This window comes from Microcebus murinus, chromosome 5, assembly GCF_040939455.1.
Source record: "Microcebus murinus isolate Inina chromosome 5, M.murinus_Inina_mat1.0, whole genome shotgun sequence".
Lineage (NCBI taxonomy): Eukaryota > Metazoa > Chordata > Mammalia > Primates > Cheirogaleidae > Microcebus > Microcebus murinus.
In genome coordinates, this window is record NC_134108.1 from 52,648,824 (window position 1) to 52,670,010 (window position 21,187).

A 21,187-nucleotide genomic window follows, 5' to 3' on the forward strand; every position below is an offset into this window, starting at 1 on the left:
CATGCTCTCCTGGAGAAATCTTTATGCTTCAAAAATAATAGTGTCATTGTAGCAGAACAACTTTAATCAAGGCAAAATTATTTGGTTGATAGAATAACATGAATATTGAAAACAAATGCCTCAATATGTTTTAGCATGTGGGTCTAAAAGGAAACAAGGACAGCCTTATATGTGTAACTCTTAGATCTCTTTATAAGCATTTGGTTAAATCACCTAATTTCTCATGGCTTTTTATTTATTTATTTATTTATTTTTTGAATTGTAGTAAGATATACGTAACATAAAATTTACCATTTTATCCAGATTAAGCGTATAGTTCAGTGGCATTAAGTACATTTGCATTGTTGTGTAACCATTATTACCATCCATCTTCAGAACTTTTTTCATCTTGCAAAACTGAAATCTGTACCTGCTAAAGAATAACTCTCCAATGCCCCCTGCTGTACTACCTGGCAACCACCATTCTACTTTCTGTCCCTTTGTATTTGACTAGTCTAGGTACCTCATATAAATGTCATCATACAGTATGTGTCCTTTTGTGACTGGCTTACTTCCCTTAGCATAGTGTCCTTAAGGGTCATCCATCTTGTAGCATATGTCAGAATTTTCTCCTTTTTTAAGGCTGAACAATATTTCAGTGTTTGTATGTACCACAATTTGTTTACTTAGTCATCTGTGGACACTTGGGTTGCTTTCCATAGCATTATTATGAGTTATGCTGTGAGTAGCTAGTGTTTACACATACAGTGGAAACATTCATATATACATTTGACATATGTGTAGTTAGTTCTAATTAGATAGGCAAATGAAAAGCAGATTTGAATATTCAGGTGATCCTTCTATTCATTTAGTAGATGTACACTCGACGTAACTTGTCTAATATAACCTTTACCACAACTTTGAGGAGGAGGTGGTCATTCCACACATAAACAAATTAAAATACCTGCCAGTTAGGTATTAAAATACCTAACTACCTTGCAAGCCATGTCTGGAACCGCCTGCTGGGTGTTTTAGGCTCCATAGCCAAGTCTCCCCAACCACTGGACACTCTGCCTCCCTGGTTAAGGGGAAGGAGGGCACACAAAAATAGGAGCAATGACTGTTAAAGAATGGCAGAAAATGAAGGGATATATCTCTACTACACAGAAGGAATAAATGAAGTTGTTAAAAAAAAACAACTAAAAGGACATCTAAAGTGAGTTCTTTATGTTAAATCAGGTCCCTAATTAGTGACTTATGCAGAGGAAGTCTATAAGAAAACTAGTGGGCTCGGTAAACATAAACTGGGAGTAGACTTTCTTAAGCTGTGTTCCAGCTGCTTGCGTGGTCTTGTTGCCAAGGTTGGTTGGGCAGGTCTGGCTGGCTAGGTGAACATCCTTCCTTCCTAACTCAGCTATGTGTGATCTCATTCTGAGCAAGAAGGACCATCTTGCTACATGGAGTACTCTTTGTCACTTAAACATGAATTCTATAGTTCTGCCAATATGAAGTCTTCAGAAGCCTCAGGCCCATCCTGAATTGATGGTTCAATTCCAAGTCTTCAACTCAGAAAAATCTAGATCATGAAAAAAATCTTGAAGCGGGAATTTCTTGTGCCCTTCAATGAAGTGTGATAGAACCAGGGGAGTCTAAGAAGCTGGTGCACTGTAGACCTGGCTGGACCAGAAATACCCCTGGCTGGGGACAGAGTAGCACTCGAGCCATTCGCTGGACGTGAAACAAACAGTTTCCCCACAGCCTTTATGTAACAATTTGCATCTTAGAGAAAAGCAGCAGTCCCCTTTATAACTGCGCGCCAAAGGTATGTGCTACAATTGTTGCTTTCATTTTTAAAGCACTTGTTTTTAGGATTGTCATGGAGCCTGGTATTTTGTTAATGCATTCCACAAGGTCTGTGAATGGAGAGCCAGTGTTACAGTGATGGGAGTTTTGTTCTAATCCCATCTGTGTGGCCTTGGGCAAGTCACTTCATCTGTCCAAGTCTATTTCATTCGTTTCCTGCAGGGCTTTTTTAACTCTCAACGTCTGTGGACAGAGGATCCATCATAGCATCTCCCAGCCTTCAGGCTGAGAACGTAGCTGCTGGGTGTGAGAGAAGCGGGAGGGAACGCGGCTTTGTGGGCATGGCTGGAGAGGCCCGTGGGTGGAGACTGGGGCGTGTGGATTTCTCTGGCTTGCTGCCCTCCTCCTCCCTTTGGTTGCTGCAATCCAAGTTCACTGAGAACTTCCCTTTATATCTAGACACTATCTCCTCGTGACTCATCTCCTTCCTTCACTGACACTTCCGTCCTTCTGCTTGGACAGGTCTGTCTTGCCCTGATCAGGCAGAACTCACAAAGTTCCAGTCAGGAAGCAGCCTCGGCTTTCCCACTCCTGCCTGTGACGGCGTGTCTCCACAGGATGCCTGCCTCCTGTCCCGCAGAACCCGTAGCTTTCTGACACTTTTGGGTATTAGAACTGATATTAAAGGCCTGTTGCAGTCCACGACAAAATATGGCTCTCTCCCAAGTACATGTTGCCTCCCTCTCCCCAGCTCAAGTTAGGAGAGTCCGTCTCCTTGCTTAGTCATCCCGTCTTAGTTTGTCCAGTGGCCCCACAGGGAGGAGGCGTTAAACGATGGGAACCCAGTTTTTGCTCACAGGGAGCTGCTTTTTGGTCTCTCTCAGCTGCTCGCGCTCATTGCATGTGTCCAGGTGCCAACCCCCCTGTGGCATCTCTTTGCAGTGAGTCCCCTCAATTTTAGGAAGCTCTGTGCTTTGTTGTTCCCTGATGTGGGTTATAAACTCTCTGGCTGCCCTTTTGCACTGACCCACTCTGCCGTGCCCCTTTCCTGTGCCTCCTGACCCAGAGAAGCTACTCCCATAGGCTGTTCCATCCTGGAAGCACTGGCTGTGTTCCCCACTGTCCTCCTCACTGGTAGCCAGGGCCCGTGACCGCCCCCAGCCCCTCCCGTACACACCCAGACTGCTGAGCTTAGGAGTAAGGGCTCCCTTGAGCCCTCAGGGTGTAACCTGAAACAGGCTGGCATTTGGCTTGGCCAGACAGAAATGTCAATTATTATCTAATGTAGACTATCATGCCTTACTTAGTTGAAGGGCAAGATTGTGGGAGGATAGAAATTGTCAAGTTTAAAAGATTCTATTGGACCAAAAATAAATAAATAAAGTGAATTGTGAGCCTTTGGGAAAAGCAAACCCAAGGAAATCTAACATTTTGAGGCACTGTTCCCAGCAGAGGGTGCTCTAGAATGAAGAATGTGAAAATGCATTGATTCCCTTTACAAAGGATTAAAGAGAAAATGCCCAGCCTCTGTGATTATCTAGCTAAATCCTATATAGAGAACCTAATTCGCTTCTACCTAATTCTTACAAAAGGTTTTTTTCAAAAAATAATCCTAGTTCTTAATATTTGTCACATATCTCCATAAGCCATTTTATATGTTTACTCATATCCCTCAGTAATTAAAAAAATATATATTTATGTTACTCATATATTAACATGCAAAATGCTTTGGCTGATGCTTGACTCATAGTAGCCACGCAGTGATGTTAATTTCCTTGCTGTCACTTCCTCTGATGAAGTTCATGCACACGAAGACCCGCGAGGCGTCACCTTCCAGAACATTCGCAGAACAGCCCAGTGATCTTCCTGACATAGTGCGGCCTCCTCTGCCCCTGACTTGGGTATTTTTGACGTGGTTTAGTAGCCCTCTTCCTAGTTGGCACAGGTCATACATTAATTCCCCCAGTACTTAGTAAGCCCTTCTCTGGTGTCCACCACTGTTTTCTCCTTCATTAGCACTGCCGTGTAGAATACTCACCACGCTGATTAGTACCCAAGGGAAATCTCAGCAGCACAGTTGGGAAGGCAGAAAAGTCAGGGAGCCGAACTGGAGGCCTGGATATGGGTAAAGCAGGAAGGCGTGTTGCTCATTATACATAAGACAGCTCCTGACAGGAGCCAGCTGTTTTTGTAGTAGAGATGTCGGATTTGCTGATCAGTCACTTTTTTCACCTGAGCCCTGGTGTTGCTCAGTAAAGGAGAAAAGAAATCAGTAGATTTTTGAGTAACGAAGCTTGTTTGCCAGACAAACCATCAGGTAGATTAGAAACAGAATGCTATATCATGGTAAGACCTACATCATTATATTATTTTGCATGTTTCTTTTTCTTAGAATTTTCTATTTTATCTGTTTCTGGCATGCCAAGCAACATATCACATAGCATTTTGATTGATTTCTTTTTTCCCCCATTGCTATAGTACCACACTGTACTGGGAAAGCTGCATAATTTGATTAAATGCCTACCTATTAGAAATATTTATGTTAATGCACACTCACATGTCCTTATGGTACCCCTGCATTTCTGTTACTGATAGTTTCTTATTTTTATTATTAATACAGATCCATAAATGAGTCTTATATGAGCAGTCATCATTGCAGGTGGTTAATTGCACATTTAAAAATTTTCTTAAATTTAGTGTTGGAAGAATACTTAATGTTAAAGGGATGTTGTTATGGTTTGTAATTATTATGAAAGGAATCCAAAAGGGTCTATAAAATAAATGTGATGGTTTCCTGCTCTGAGAGTCACATGGTTAACTCTGAAAGCTATTAAAGTCCATTTTCACTCCTTTTGTTAATTTCCAGGACAATTTCAAGTGTCACTGCTTTTAGTATACTTTTTTAATACACAGTTAATTCTTGTATTATAACATATAAAAGAAAATACTTTCTTCAATTTGAAGAAGTTCATGTAGATTCAAATTATGAAAAATATTTTTCCACCCTATTTTTGTTAGATTCTAAGTAGAAAAAATTATATTAAAGAAATTTCATGTCCATAAAAATTGGTTATTAACACAAGACCACATGACTCTGGAGTTCAGTATTCCAGCATAAAATAGCTTATCAGTTTTTCTTTGAAAATGGTATGTTTGATGAAAGTCCACATAGTTTACATATAAAATAATATTGGTTTTTGTGTCCTGTTGTTTTGAAAGGCAAATAACTGTAGATAGTTAAAGGATTGAGAGTTTAAAACACTAAATGTTTTTCTGTTAATTTTCTTTTAACATAAGATGCATGAAGAAAGTCTTGCTTATTTAGGTCATTTGGAAAGCCCAGCTATCCTTGGCATTATTTAGTATTAAGACTGAGAATAGCCAAATTCATTGGCTTAAAAATTTTTATTATGCTAGTAATGATAAATAATATAGGTTTATTATTTAGAATATAATACCCATTCTCCAGACAAACTGTTATATGGACATGTTAGTATCTATTTCACACTTATTTCTGAAGATTTATGGATATGTTTATATATCATATAAATAATTTATAAATCATATATATGTGTTTATGGATATGTTTATATATATAAATAAAATCACCAAATGACCTGATGATCCAGCTGATGACCTCTTGTGAAAATGGAGTAGCTTGATCTACACTCAGGTCTGAATGAATCACCTTCACACCTATGTGAGGCATTAACTGAAGGTATTTTTAAGAAACATTTATTTGAGACTAGATTCCCCTGAAGGGTACTCTGGTTTCTGCTTCTCTCTCTAAACTCTATGGGTTTTCAGTTCTTGGGTTTGTAGGAGTTATATTCCTGAATATGCTAACTTGCCTAAATTATGTTTGTTGGACCAGCACATGTGAACCTAACAGAATAAAGTATAAAATACATATTCTAGTAGTTTGATGTCTAATCAAGAGCTTTCTTGGTAAATACTACTATCTCAGTGTAGCCTGATATCATAGCATGTGCAGTTAGAATTTATTAATGAATTAATGTAGCTTCTTTAATGAAAATATAAAGTACAGTACCCCCATACCTTTTGCCCTACCTTTTAATAAATGTAAATGTATGGGACAGGTGTTATTGGGTACCCTCTTCAAAAGTAGAAGCCAACACTTACAAATATTTCCTCAGGATAAAATGTGCCAAGGTAAGAAACCACAAAGGTTAGAGAGAAACACATCTGTCTCCATTCTTCTGACCCTGCAGAGGAATTTTTTTCATGTGGTGTTTCAATGGCGAGACATGAGAGAGGTTGGGATTTTGCATCTTAGCCAATTCACAGCCCTAAGCCACGTTCTTAAGTGTGCACTTTATCAGCAATGAAGTTGCTCGCTTGGTTCTCCATCGGTTGACTCTTGTTCCATTTCTAGTTGATTCGGACCTCAGGCAGGGGGAAGTGTACTGTTTGCTGGGCCTGCCCAGGACACAGGGGAGGACAGTAGCTGTGGGCTGTGCTCCTCTACACGCTGCATATTTAGAGGGCATCGTTGATGCCTTGCATGCTGTCACAGGTCAGGCTCCCTGAGAAGCAGACACCAAGATAGAAATTAGCATTCTGAAAGTTTAATGGGCATGCTTTTAAAATCTCTGCCTGTATGGAGAGTAAGGACAGCAGAAGGAGAAGTTGATCTATGATGTCATCATCACAAAAGTGTCAGCCAGTCTACAGGGAGCTCTCAAGCTAAGTGAGCCCTTCAGCATTGCCCTACCTGGAGGATGAGGGGTGTAGGCCTTAATCGCCCTATATCAACTAGTCACTGTATGTGGATAAATGCAAAGTCACCTTGGAATGGTGACTCTTCAACTTGAGGATGAATCCTAGAGAGGTTCTCAGGGGAAGGGCTGTCTGCTCCCAATACCTAGCAGCCGAGGCAATGAGTGTTTTCATCCTCGAGGGCGGCCACTACACATGCCAGCATCTGCTAGTGAGATGTATGCTTGAGAGCAAATCTGTGTAGCTTGAGTACATGTTATCTGTAGCTCTCTGTGCCCAATACCTATACCAAGTATAAGTTGAGTGGTAAGAATGGAAAATTTCAAGCAACCACTTTTAAGGGAATTCTACTTCTTTAATAATCAATTAGGAGCCATTCCTTCCTAAAAGGCTTCCAGATCTCTTCTTCCTCCTGGCTCTCCTCCCAGTTAGATGCCTCTCTGTGACACTCTGATCATACATTGTACTTCTTGCTATTAGTGCTCTGCAACATTTTTCTGTGTGTGTGTATCTGTATCTGTCAGTCTCTCTCTCCCACCTGAGCGTGAGTTCTTGAAGGCCCTATCCTGTAGATCTGTGTGTTCCAGAACCTAGTTTAGCAGCAGACATTTGGTAGACTCTCAGTAAATGTTGGTTGAACAGCCTTAGTTCTGATGCTAACCACCCCCACCCCTACCCGTAGTGGACAGCTATGTTTGATGACACGTGTTAAATCTTGTCTTTAGTAGAGGAGATGGAAAGTTGGCTGGAGATGGGAAGTTGGCCTAGATTCTCCTGTTAAGAATAGCCAGCTTTGTTAACAGTGGCTATGTTCAATCTTATCCACCTTAGGCAGCCAAGGAAAGAGGGAATTACTCCCTAAAGTCTGGAGACGAGAGCTCTGTACCTCCCACCTTCAGGAGACAGGCCTTTCTGCCTGCCACCTGGGGCGTTGCTTTTGGCTTTGTGTTGTTTTTTTTGTTAATCTCCCAAGTGTGTGTCTGGTTATAGAAAATGAAAAGTTAAGCACCAGTGAGTTACCAAATATTAATTAGCCCATTTGTAGAATACCATATTTTCTGTACATTTAGATTTTTTCCCTCTGTTGAAATACTTGTATCAATACAGATGTCAGTACGTTCTTTTTTAGTTAACATTTTCTAATTATATTTAATCAGTACTCTAAATGTAATTCAACGAATGACTTCGGAATTAGATTGTGAAAGTGACTGGCATATTAAAATTTGACAGTAACAAGAATGATAAAAAGTTTTAGCTTTGATCCCCATTAATATTGTTAGGAATGCAAGTAATGGATTTAATATCAGTAAATGTAAATGTTTCATTTATAGTAATTCTTAGAATTTTGTTTTTGTTGATGTTTCATTTACATAAATGATAGATTTTCATGAAATCATTTTGAGGTAAGGTAAATTTGCTTAATATGGACATAAAATAGAAGGAATCTATAAAAAGCATAGATTTAGGAATTACGTATTTCATAATTGGTCAGGTTAATTTTATTGCACCTCTGTTGCAAAAAGTCACTGTTTTTGCATCATAATAATTGATTCAGAGAACACAGCTATTCCAGCTGATGTCATGTTGCTTAAGGAAAAGCCAACAGTGTTTTATGAACTGGAATTTATACTGTTTTAGGAAGGCCTCATGGGCCCTTGGCTCTCCTGCTTTTCTGTTTTCCTTATATCTGACTTTCAGGAAGGTCACTTTATTCTGTTAGCATTCAATTGTCCTCCCCATCAACAGGATTTTTGTCTTTCCCTCCCAGTAATTTCCAAAATTCATCTTTAAAATGGCCTTGAAATAGTCTGAATGTGAGACTGTAAGTATGTGTTGCTATTGATTAAATTTTAGTGGAAGAAGATGTATTTCTTATCTATACACTTCAGGGTGACAGTGACTTTTAAATGGCTTTGAGGTTTGAGATCTTGAGCATTTGAAAATTCAGAGTTATTTCCAGTTAAGCAAATTTTAATGGCTATGGAACATCTCCAGATTGTGATCAAGAGAATTATAGTGAAGAAGACTGACTTAATTGGCATTCAGTGTACCTTGGGACTTCTTGCCTTAGATTAAATATAAATTGCTACAACTATTTAGTCCAACCAGAAATGCTGAGAAAAACTCATTAGATGTGCTCGAGACAGCTGTCATTGAAGGTTTGGTGTGGTTCTTGCAGTGAATTTTACTGCCCTGTCTTTCTGTTGACTGAATCACTACATCTGAATTAGCCATCATTTATGATTAATGTAGCATGACTTTAAGAACTAAACTATAAAGATTCTGTCTTTATTTAAAGGACAAGAGAGAAAAAGTATGAAGTATTGCTAATGAAACTGCTTTTAATTATATTTAATAAAATTATAATCATGAGGTTGCTGATGGTAGTATAAACTGGTTTAAAAATAAGATGGAAATAAAATTCTGAACATTGGTTTATTAGCCATGTATATTAAAAGCTTAAGGAAAATAGAATATAACTCCCAAATCACAGAATAAAAAGTACAATAAAAAGAGGAAAGATGGAAAAAAAAAAGTAAATAAAATATTCCAACTTATGAATGTAGAAGCCAGTAAATCAATAGTAACAAATAATGAATATAGAATATAGAATACAGAATTTTAGATTGAGTTTTAAAAACTAAATCAAGTTGTGTTCATTTGTAAGAGACCCTCTTAAAACATAACAGATTTTTGTTTCTGGGCATGATATTATAGCTGGTCCTGGACTAGCTAGCCTTCCTGCTGGATACAGATAGAAAACTGCAAAACAGACAAAGCAGCTGATTTTAGATATTGGTCAATAGGCAGCACAGGGCTGATCCATGAGAGAGGTAAGTCCTACAGGTGCCCTTCTGCCTGGAGGTATTCTTTGGACTCCAGAGGAAAGAGGAAGAACTCAAAGTATTACAGTCTCAATGAACTAAGGATCCAAAGGTTGGAATTCAGGGAGACAGAATCCACTGGAAGTTGCAGGGCACAGTACCAAAAGGAGGGAACTACTCACTAAGAGTCTCAGAAATCTGCCTTGGAATCCCCTTATATTTTGAGCCATTAAGTGATGTGTACATTAAATAAGACTCCATGATTCAAGTTACGAATAACCATCAGGAAGCTGTAAACTGGCAACTACCAAAGGCTTAAGAAGGCTGGAGGACTTTCATATTTTGACCAGTCAGAGTGGAAAGATGTTATGAACACTAGGGCTATTCAGTAGAGACCCCAGAGAGGCCATGCCTTAGGAGTAGAGTTGTAGACCTTACCCAACAGAGATTGGAAACAAGCCTTGAATGGATCAAGCTGAACCACCAGCAAATTGACTGCCTCAAACATTTTACAGGCAGACCAGGAAAAAAAAAATCCAGACAACATTCAAAAGTCCAGAATCCAATAAAAAAAAGTTACTAGATATGTAAAGAAGCAAAAAACTGTGACTTACAACCAGGAAAAAAAATAGCCAATAGAAACAGGTCCAGAACTAACAGTAGAATTAACATACAAGAACTTATTAAATGCTGTTATAAAAATAATTTTTAAAGATTTTTAGAAGATATTGTAATGAGCAAAGAAATAGAAAATATAAAAAAACTGCATATTCTTCTAGATACAAAATAAACTTTAAAAAGAAAAATTCTCTGGATGGGCTCAATAGCATTTTAGACACAATAAAAAATATCAGTGAGTTTGAAGACAGGACAATTGAAACTAAATCACAAAGAAAAAAAAACTATAACAAAAATATACACAGTCTCATTGACCTCAGTCAGTTGACAGCAGTCTCATTGACAATACCAAGTGACGTAATATTTGGAGTCCTAGCATAGGAGTAAGGGGACAGAAAAATATACATGTGGAAAAAGTAGCCAAAAATGTCATAAATTTAATAAAATACACAAACCCACTGATCCACATGTGGAAAAAGTAGCCAAAAATGTTACAAATTTAATAAAATACACAAACCCACAGATCCAAGAAGCTCCATAAATCTCAAGCTGACTACTATAGCAAAGCCCATTATAGTATAATCAATTTTTGGAAAACCAAAAATAACGAGAAAATATTAAAAGCCAAGGAAGACAACACATTACATATAGAGAAACAAAGAGAAGAAATGACACTGACTTCCCATCTGAAACAGTGCAAGTCAGAAAACAATGGCAAGATACTTTCTTAGTAAGGCTTACCTTCACTGCCATGTTTAATACTATGGTCCCCCAACACATCCTATCTCCCTTACCCAGACCTGTTCATGTTCTCTGTGGCACTTATCATTTTATAATATACTGCATAATTCCTTATTTACGTGTTTGTCTCCCTTATTAGAGTAACATTTTTCCTGATTGACTGTGATGTATCTTTAACACATAGAAAAGTGTTTTACACATAATAGCTGCATAGCAAATGCTTATTGAATGAGCCAAGAATAATATTTGTTGATAAGCATATTAAGGAAGGCAGAGAAAAACAAGCAACAGGACTCGTGTGTGTGTGTGTGTGTGTGTGTGTGTGTGTACACATAGAGAAGATTTTAAGGAATTGGCTCCCCTGATTATGAAGGCTTGGCAAGTCCTAAGTCTGCATGGTAGGATGGCAGGCTGGAGACTCAGGGAAGAGTGCAGTTAAGATCAAGGTGTCTGCTGGCTGAATCCCTTCTTACTCAGAGGAAGTCAGTCTTTGTTCTCTTAAGGCCTTCGACTGATTGGATGAGGCCCACCCACATTATGAAGAGCAATCTGCTTTGCTCCAGTTCTACTCATTTAAATGTAATCTTATCTAAAAAATAACTTTCACAGAAATATCTAGAATAACATTTGATCAAATACCTGGGCACTGTGTTCTAGCCAAGTTGGTATACAAAATTAACCATCATAATAAGGATGTGGAAAAACAGGAACTCTCACATATACTGCCACCAGGTAAGAGTATAAGTTGGTACCACTACTTCGGAGAATAATTTGGCAGCATCTAATAAAGGTGAAATATGTGTGCATCTCCCACCACTGAACAATTTTGCTTCCAGTTATATACCCTGAGAAACATTTTAGGTCATAAACATGTTCAAAAAGTTTTCTAAAGAATTGTTTGTAGTAGTAAGAAAATGGAAATAATCTTTTTTGGGGAGGAGGAGGTGTTTGCTTTTATTTATATAAATGTATGGAGTACAAGTATAATTTTGTAACATGGATATATTGCTTAATGGTGCAATCAGGGCTATGTGTGTACCTATCACCTGAATAATATACATTGTACCCATGAAGTAATTTCTCATCCACACTCCTTCTGGCCCCTCACCCTTCTGAGTTTCCATTGTCTGTAATTGCACACTCTGTGTCCATGTGGATACATTATTTAGCTCCCACTTACAAGTAAGAACATGTGGTATTTGTCTTTATGTGTGAGTTGTTTCACTTAAGATAATGGCCTCCGGTTCTATCCATGTTGCTGCAAAAGACAAGATATCGTTCTTTTTTTTTTTTCCATGGGTGAATAGTATTCATATGTGTGTGTGTGACATTTTCTTTATCTAGTCATCTGTTGATGGGCACTTAGGTTGTTGATTCTATCTTTGCTATTGTGAACTGTGCTGTGATAAACATATAAGTGCAGGTATCTTTCTGTTATAATGGTTTTTTTTCCTCTGGGATTGCTGGATCAAATGGAAGTTCTAAAGAAAATGGAAATAATCTGAATATTGGTAGGAAGAAGGATCAATAAATTATGGTATATTATAATACTGTACAGCAGTTAAAATGAATGAAGTAGATTTATATATATCAACATAGATTAATTGTAAAAATTATATTAAATGAAAAAAATTAGTTGCCAAAGGATGTATATAATTTGATATCAATATTGTCAGCTCAAAACAATATATTGTTTATTGTATTAGATTTTTATCTAGACACTCTTTACTACCTAAGAGTTTGCTGTTTTATACTAAAAAAGAAATTCCCAGAAACATAGGCCTTTTTCATCTCTTAGATCTTATGGTAGAAGTGACTAAAAATAAAGTGTTGTTCAGTAGAAACTTAATGCGACCCACAGTGAATTTCTTGGATCTATACCCATTTTGCTAATTTTTATTTGAAACAACAACTTTTAAGTTATGTCACCCATGAAGAATCCTTAAAGTCAAGGATATTATATTCAAAATGACAGATGCACATATTTTTGATTTAGAGAATAGATTAGAAATTTAAATAAAAATTTCATTGAAGTCATGCTTCAATGAAATTTACATTCAATTATATCTACTAATATTTTCTACTTAAATAATCCACTATGTTTTGTTAACTGTGATTAAAAGTGAAGTAAGTTAAATTGATGTTCATTTTTTTATTTCAAATAACTTTCTTATCAGTTCATAAGTTTGGGGTAAAGTCACTGCATTTGAAATTAAATGTTATTTTTTTACTTAACATTTAACAATGTTCTCACAAAAAAATATATGCTAATTAGTCCCTTGCACTATTTTTGTTTCCTTCATAGTTATCTGATGACGGCCGCTATGTCTTATTATCAATACGGGAAGGGTGTGACCCAGTAAACAGACTCTGGTACTGTGACCTACAGCAGGAATCCAACGGCATCACTGGTAAGTTATTTTTCAGATGCTGATAACTATTGCAATAAATTCTATTAAAAAACAATTATTTTGGTCTTCTAATTGATTTCCCAAGGAACTGTCCATTCTACCACATCATGTCAGTTAATATTTTTTTCTTTCAATATTATTCCATAAAATGAGGAAAAATTGATTGAAACTGTTGGCTTTAGCATTTTCTCTGTAGATTGGGATTAACCATATTTTCTGCACATGAGTGAAAATATCCTGTGAGTATTGCAGATGAAGAGTGGTAAGGCCTTTTGGTCTGTCAAATATTATATGAACAACTATTTAGATGTTATGGTACAAATAGTCACAGGCAAGGGTTATTAGACCAGTGAGAATTTGTTAGATTGACAGTTACTCAGTACAGTTGTTCCTCACTACTGAGCCACGTGCAAAAGAACAGCTTGCTTTTGCTCCCTAAAGCCTTATGTGTTGTAAGGGTAAGCTAGAACCAGCCAGTTACAAGTTCTGGAGATGGCTCATTTTCAGTGATGTTCTCTTCCAACATCTCTTATCACTCCAGCACTATCATCACGCATTAAAGTTTTTTACCTACACAGTTCACTATGCTGAAAATTCTCAAACCCAGAAATTCTAACAGATACATTGGTCCCAGATAATGACACTAAACTATTTACACCATGTTCTAGTTAATGTAAAATACATATATTTTAGAGATGGTCGACATAGATTTTCAAAAGATACCATACAGAGTGCATTTCTATAATAATTATCTTATTATTAGTATCTAGTCTTTATTATATTATGATATAAAAATATTTATGTCTGATTAGACATTACATCACCCATTTTGGTCACAAGAAAGCGGCATCAACCACATCAGTGTTCACATAGGAACAGGAACAAAGTACCACCCTAGACTTGAGTTGCAAGTCTAGGTCTACACAGAACTGAGCCAAGCTTTCAAGATTGAACCTAAATGAAATAGTGACAGTAGACATCACAGTGCCATTATCCTGTATTCATGTTCCTTTCTGATTCTGAGATGGTAGAAAAGATTTTACCTTTCTCCATTTTATTAAAAATTCTGATTATAGTGTTCTTCCTCAAGGGAGTGCTGTTTTTATTGTCTGTGTATAATTTTGTTAGATCTTTAAATTATTGTCCTACCTTGTGTTTTTAAAAGGTATAAGTTAAATTAAAAAACATACAAATTGCTGTCCATCTACATACTCATGTACAGAACTGCTATTGCTATATGCACATCAATAAGAGATAATAATACTTTGGATGAAATTTGCAAGTGCTGGCAAAATTCTTGGAAACTCTTTGTTTTCTCCCTGACCTCTGGGTTCTTGTCTTTCTCTCCCCCTCCTCCCGCGTTGTGATTGCCGTGTTAGTGAGGTGTTAGAGAAGAGGGTGTGCAAAAGGAAGTACGGGGAATTCCAAAAGGAAGACAGTGCAGAGGTGCGCTGGGCTCTCAAAACCTAAATTCTAGACAGTGCAGCCATAAATAAATGTGAAGGAGAAAAAAGGGAATTATCTAAGAAATCCTTAATAGCTATGATACATTCAGAGTATAAGACCTACTTTCAGAATAAGCCTGGTCCTGGCTTGCCTTCCAGCTTGATCTCTCCTTAAGTTACTAGACAGTTGCCTTCTTTGCTTCCTGGGGTGGTTTTTGTGCAGCTTAAATGAAGAGGCCAGCATGCAGCAAGCACTCAGTTAATGTCAGCAATGGTTATTTTCCAAAGTGTCCTCTTTTTTCTTAAGTCTTCCAGAGGAATTTTAAGATTATTGCATGGTTGATGATTTGAAATAAATCCAGCTGTGAGGACTGTGTGGAAACCTAAATTTATTTGAGACTGTATCTCTTGGAGTCATGCAGGACTCACACATTTCTTATTAAAGCTATTTATGGATATTTTATGTTTGTGAGGAATTGAGGGTTTCTGAATGTATCGGGGTTTAAAGAAGCAGAATGAGTAGGAGATACAAAGAGATTTATTACAAAAAATGAGCTTACATGACTGTGGGAGCCATTTAAGTAAGTCTGAAATTCACAAGGCAGGGATCAGACAGGGCAGACAGACTGACACTGCTGTCCATAGGTAGAATTTCTTCTCTGTGGAAGCCTTAGCTCTTCCCCTAAGGCCTTTCAACTGAGATTATCAGGATTATCTAAAGTCAACTGATTATGGACTTTAATCACAACTACAAAATTCTATTATGGTTAACACTTAGATTAGTATTTGATTGATTAACTAGGGACATTACCTAGCCAAGTTAATTACAAAAAGACTATCATAGCAGCTTCATGGAAAACCACGTGGAGGGTAATAGAGCAAACAAATCTTATGATACGAACCTAACTTCATTTATTCTAAGGTTACTAAACTAATCAGTGTTTGGACTTCATTGAGACATTTAGAAAATTCTGTCATATTCTGTGGTCAAGAAAGCAAAATTCAGCCAGCACAGTGGCTCACGCCTGTAATCCTAGCACTCTGGGAGGCTGAGGCAAGCGGATCGTTGGGGCTCAGGAGTTTGAGACCACTCTGAGCAAGAGCAAGACCTTATCTCTACTAAAAACAGAAAGAAATTAGCTGGACAACTAAAAATATATAGAAAAAATTAGCCCGGCATTGTGGTCCCAGCTACTCGGGAGGCTGAGGCAGAAGGATAGCTTGAGCCCAGGAGTTTGAGGTTGCTGTGAGCTAGGCTGACACCACAGCACTCTAGCCCGGGCAATAGAGTGAGATGAAGGAAGGAAGGGAGGGAGGGAGAGGGAAAGAGAGGGAAGGATGGGGGAAGGAGGGGGAAGGAAGAAAGGAAGGATTCAAGGTGAATAATAAAATAGGATTTAAAGCTGTTGAACTGCATGGTTATAAATTGGATCATCTTGGAGAACATTCTGCAGTGGCTAGCTTCCAAGTGTAGCATTAAATAAGCCTATCATCTTTTTCTAATTATTGCTTTACTAGCATTAGATTTGTGAATAGCATAAACTTCAGAGTAGTTATTCTTTTGAATGGCGGTTGTGGGATTCCAAAAGCTCTTGACAGTTGCAAATGGATTGACCAAATAGATATCAGTTTTCTCCCCTTAGGTTCAAAAGTCAGTTGTGCAGGACAAGATTAGAGAAATTCTGTTTGTTTGTTTTTTAATTGATTGGTGGTTCATTGTGAGTCAGATGCAATTATGACTAAAGAAACAAGTCGCATGTGTGAGTGCAACTATTGAAGAGATTAAGTAAATTTAGTCTATAAAAGGTTAGATAGCAGATTGAGATAGTAACCATTAAATTTTTTTTTCCATTAAATTTTTTAAAATAGTTTCTGTTAATTACAGTTGGATATATTGGGACAATAACCATAGCCTTTCAAATCAGATTTGGATTTCAGTCTCAGCTCTACCGCTAAATAACTGGTGACACTAGGAAAGTTTTTTTCTCTCTCTTAGTATTTCTTTGCTAATAGGGAAATAATATTTACTGCACAGGGAATTGTGAGGAATAATGAAAATGCAAAGCAAAGGTTAGCAGAGTTCCTAGCATGCAGTGGCTTCTCAAGTATTCTTTCTTTGTTTTTTTTCTTTGTTTCTGGACTAAAAGGGGAATATTTAGAATCACCACACTTTAATTTTAGGTAGCTTAGAAAACTAGATTGAGGATACCCTGAAAAAAAGAAAAAACTGTCTTCATTTGAAAGCTTTTCTAAATGTAGATTTTTGAATTAACTTGTTTTCTACAAAACCAGATTCATAATCAAAAGAGTCCTTTCATCAAAGGAAACTTAAATAGATGTGCCTCTAGTGGGAGACTGAGAGACAATGTATAGTTCTGCAGGTTGGTAATTGAAAATTCAGGGAGTTACATACCCAGTTGGTGACTGTGACTGCCTCCCAGAATTTGGGGTTTTTTGCCATTTCTTTACCTGCACCCCCATTTTTGTTATCCTTTTTAAATTAAGGGGAAGAATAATTAACATTTAACTTAAATACTAAATGCCCTAGTTAACTTAGATGACTTAGACCTGAGTAACTGGTGACTCGGGTGAAAACTAAATCCAATGTTATAAAATTTCTAATTTTATATTATTAAAATCTATACCCCTTTTGATAACCCTAAAGCCTTTCAGGTATGATTTTAATCTTTTTCTTCCCCCTTAAAAGCAAGGGAAATTATCAGCATTTTTCATATAAATTAATTTTATATATATTAGAACACCACGAAATTGCCTTTCTTGAGAAGTAAATAATTTCACTTAGGTGGCTCTTGTGTCACATTTCTGTCATCTTTGTCTCCCAAGAAAACCTTCTGCCCCTGTGCATTTTGAAATGAGAAGCACACAAAAAAAGTGGCCCTTGGCAATTTAATATCATATTAATAGAGAAAGACAGTACATAGAACAAAACTGCGTAAATGCAGGATAGAAAAAAATCTAGAGAGTTAAATGAGATCTCTGTGAAACTGCATTCATTTTGTCGTGTAAATTTGAATTTCTGGTCTCGCACTTGCTGGCTATCTTCCTGCCCTCTGCCTTGTAAGGGCAATCTCTTTCCTATCATCCTTGCCTCTCTTTGAAGAGCTTCATTTCCACTATTTATATTTGTGCTATTTTGCTTAAGAATAATATGAACACGTTTGTTACAAACTGTAGATTACATCCTTTCCCCAGTAACTGTAGTTGAAGCTGGTGGCTGCTGCTTGTCTTTACCTTTTCTTAACAGGTCATTCCCATGACTCACCTGATGCACCACTGTGTGGAAAGGGCGTTAAGCCTATCATCTGGGCGTTAGAAGTTTATGTAATTTTACAACTCTTCAAAACAGCTAAAGGGGTCTTCTGCAAGGAGTATCGCACCCTTTTCTCTGGTACCCACACTGGCTACCAGAGAAACGTGTGGAGTCATTATCTTTTTGCTTTGGGAGAAGAGAGATTTTTGCCACAGAGGTTACCAGGCTTCCTTGTGATTTTGGTGGATGCTGTCTCACTACCGTCACCCCTTCTGTTTTCCTTTTCTCTTTGTACAAAAGCACTTTGTGTGGAGGTCCGTGGGCTGCCTGAGATCAGGGACCTTACCTGACTTGTTCCCCATGGAGTCCCCAGCCCCTAGAACAGTCCCTGTTGGACCCATAGTAGGTGTGCACCAGCTTGTCTCCAACGATGTCACTCGTCCCTTTAGGGTTCCTTATGCTAAGGTGAGCCTGCTTGATAAGCATCCTTTCTCTGTAACTCTTAATTTGCTCTCAGGCGTTTTGAATATGTTACTCCTGTGGCCTCCTAATTTTTTTTTAATTAAATTTTTCTTCTTTATTAAACCCTGAGGATGATGGGATACAGATCATATTTTTTCAGTCCTGTATATTATATAAGCAGAAGATTTCTGTTTCTCTTAATTCTGTTGCATGTTTAAAACCAAAAGTGAAGCAATATCAAGGTATTATTAAAGGACATCAGGCTAGCATGACATTTCATTAGTTCTGCAACAGAAAAGACAGCTGAGTCTTGACTCCTATAATTTTTAATGTGATTCATGCCTGCATGTTAGTTGAAAGTAATCATTCTGAGCCTTACAAGCAAATAATTTTTCTGGATTTTCTTAGTTATATTTTCTATACTCTCCTAATCAAGACTATTTCTTTTGAAGTATGTGTATATATACACATACATACACTTTGTTTCCTAAGTTTGCTATGAATAATCCTATTTTGAATATATATAAAGTTGCTTCATATACTTAGGCAAATTTAGAATAAATTTTCACATGTATTCTGCATTATGTTTAAATATCAAGACTCAAAGCTGTCTCTTTTTCTCTCAAATATGTGGACCTTTAAAAATTTATATGAAAACTTAAGTGAATTTGTACCTTAAAAATATATTTAACTTAGGGATATATTTCTAAATAGTTTAATGAGAAATGTGGAAGATACTAATAACTTCTTTAAAATTTAAATTTGGTGACTTTTGTTGTGACTTTTGTTGTCTTTACATTATACCCAACTATATGTAAGGTTCAGTCTAAAATGTAGGAATATATACATTTGATATTTAGTCATGAAGTAGACATGTATCAGTGCACCCCTCTGTGCCAGGCATTGTGTTGGGTAATTGAGGTCACAACACCTATTGGTCCCTGCCCTTCACATGCCCCCCCCTACCTGATGGTAGACGTGGAGATTGTCAGCGCTCAGTTCCAGTGGGTGTCAGGTGCTGTGAAGAAGTGCGCAGACTCACTCTCTCTCCTTTCAGTTTTCTTCCTTTGTTCTCTGTCTCTTTGTTTCTTTCGAAAAGTCAGATACCTTATAGCCTGCTTTATAGGATAATTAGCAGCAAAAAAGGAGCTGACCATTTGTCCCTGTTCTAAATATACTTAAAATCACATCAGAGATTTTTAAATCTAATCCTTAAGAAGCAGTTGTCAGGAAAAAAACTATAAATAAATCTGAAATCCTTGCTGTTAGTAATTCAACACCCTTCTTCTGTGTAGGTATCTTTAAAACAGTCCTGGAATGGTTTTTGCTCATATCCCAGCATTTATGAAGGGCGTTGGGAGGAAAGGTGGATGGTGCTATAACATACTGATTTTTGTAAAGAAATATCAGCTTACCCTGAACTTTGCACAGGCTTTCACTGACTTGCCTATCTGTTTTTGCCTTTTTTGCTTACCATGTCTTTATTTTAATGCTTTCAGGCCACTAAAAATTGCCTTTTTCCTGCAAAAGAAATTAATCTATGCTACATACTAACACGTAACCATAAAAGGAAATTTGGTATTTGTTAGACACGTTAGTTGTTCATTTAGCCATCTCTGGCTAATGCATCTCTTGTTTTTAGGTAGCAGAGACAATGTTGACTCTGTTGTTCATGCCTGGTTGGGCTGGGCATCATTTGGGGGTAGAGTGAAAAGGGGAGATAAACACTGGAGAAGCTTTAAGCAGATAAGTTATCTAAAACTTAGCAAAGTCATTTGAGTGCTAAAAGCCAGACTAATGGGAGGAGGGCATCAGCAATAAGACAGGGAGTTGGTAGAAAATATTAAGTGTGTCAGAATGGAAATGCAAAAAAGCCAAAAAGAATTAGGATATCAAAAAACAGTATAAAAATAAGAAGGAAAATACGAAATTTGACATAAAAGACAAAATACCAGTGATAAAATGAGTATTTATACTAATTTTAAAACCAGTGATTGTAAGGACTTTTTCTTAGAAAATGGCTGTGTGCCATGAGGGAAGGAAATTAGATTTTAAACGTTCACTGTTAGCAAATCGTAACTATTCAGAGGCCATGATCAGTTTATTTTTGTCACTTAAAGAATGTTGGGATTATTTGGAATAATATTAATAGTGTTGTTTATGTAGCATTTCCTGTGTGCCAGGTTCTGAACTATGAATGTAGGTAACTCATTCATTCTTCCCAACAAATTATTATCCCCATGAAACTGAGGCTGGTGTGGCCAAATAGCTTTCCTAATGCTGTTTAAAGATTTGGATCCAGGTCAGTTTAATTCCCAGACTTGTGTTGTAACCATTATCATGTGGCAGAGTGAGACAGAAGGAAGTCATTCAGGCCAAAGAGAATAGCAGCCTTTGCCCTTTCAGCCTGAGAGCCTGACCACACCTTGTATTTGTTATCTTTATGATATGTCAAGCCCTTAGAATTTTTGTAAAGTATAAAAGCACTTAAGTTCCTTTTATTAGATAGCTTGTACAACATTTTTTATAAAATGTAGTTAATATCATTGATGTTTTTCAAAGAAAGTAATGAAAGTGTGACTTTGCTCTAAAAAAAGCATGAAATTATTTATTAGAAGCTAATCTTCACACAGTAAATGAATCAGTACCCACCAAGAAGGTTTATAAAAAGTAATTTTAACTTTTTAATGTGGAGAGTTTCAGGAATTGAATACTGTTGGCTTCAGAGTGCATAATGCCACTTACAGACAAAAGAACCTCAGAAGAGGTGGCCAAATAGTGAAATGGTTAAAGAGCTCAGTCATGTCTCTTTTTTAAAAGTAATTTTCCTATTTTCCATTTAAATCAACAGTGTTCTAACTTGTGAGTTGCAAAAATGAATGAGCTCCATTG

General features: G+C 37.1%; 1 protein-coding gene across 2 annotated transcripts in view; it reads left to right on the forward strand.

Moving 5' to 3' along the window:
- Positions 1-21,187, forward strand: part of PREP (prolyl endopeptidase) — a 137,554-nt gene that overhangs the window by 49,715 nt on the left and 66,652 nt on the right. For both annotated transcript variants that reach the window (XM_012753164.3, XM_076003091.1), the window contains one exon: positions 13,012-13,117. In XM_012753164.3, coding sequence (XP_012608618.2) covers positions 13,012-13,117 — 106 coding nt within the window. The remainder of the gene's footprint in view (positions 1-13,011; positions 13,118-21,187) is intronic.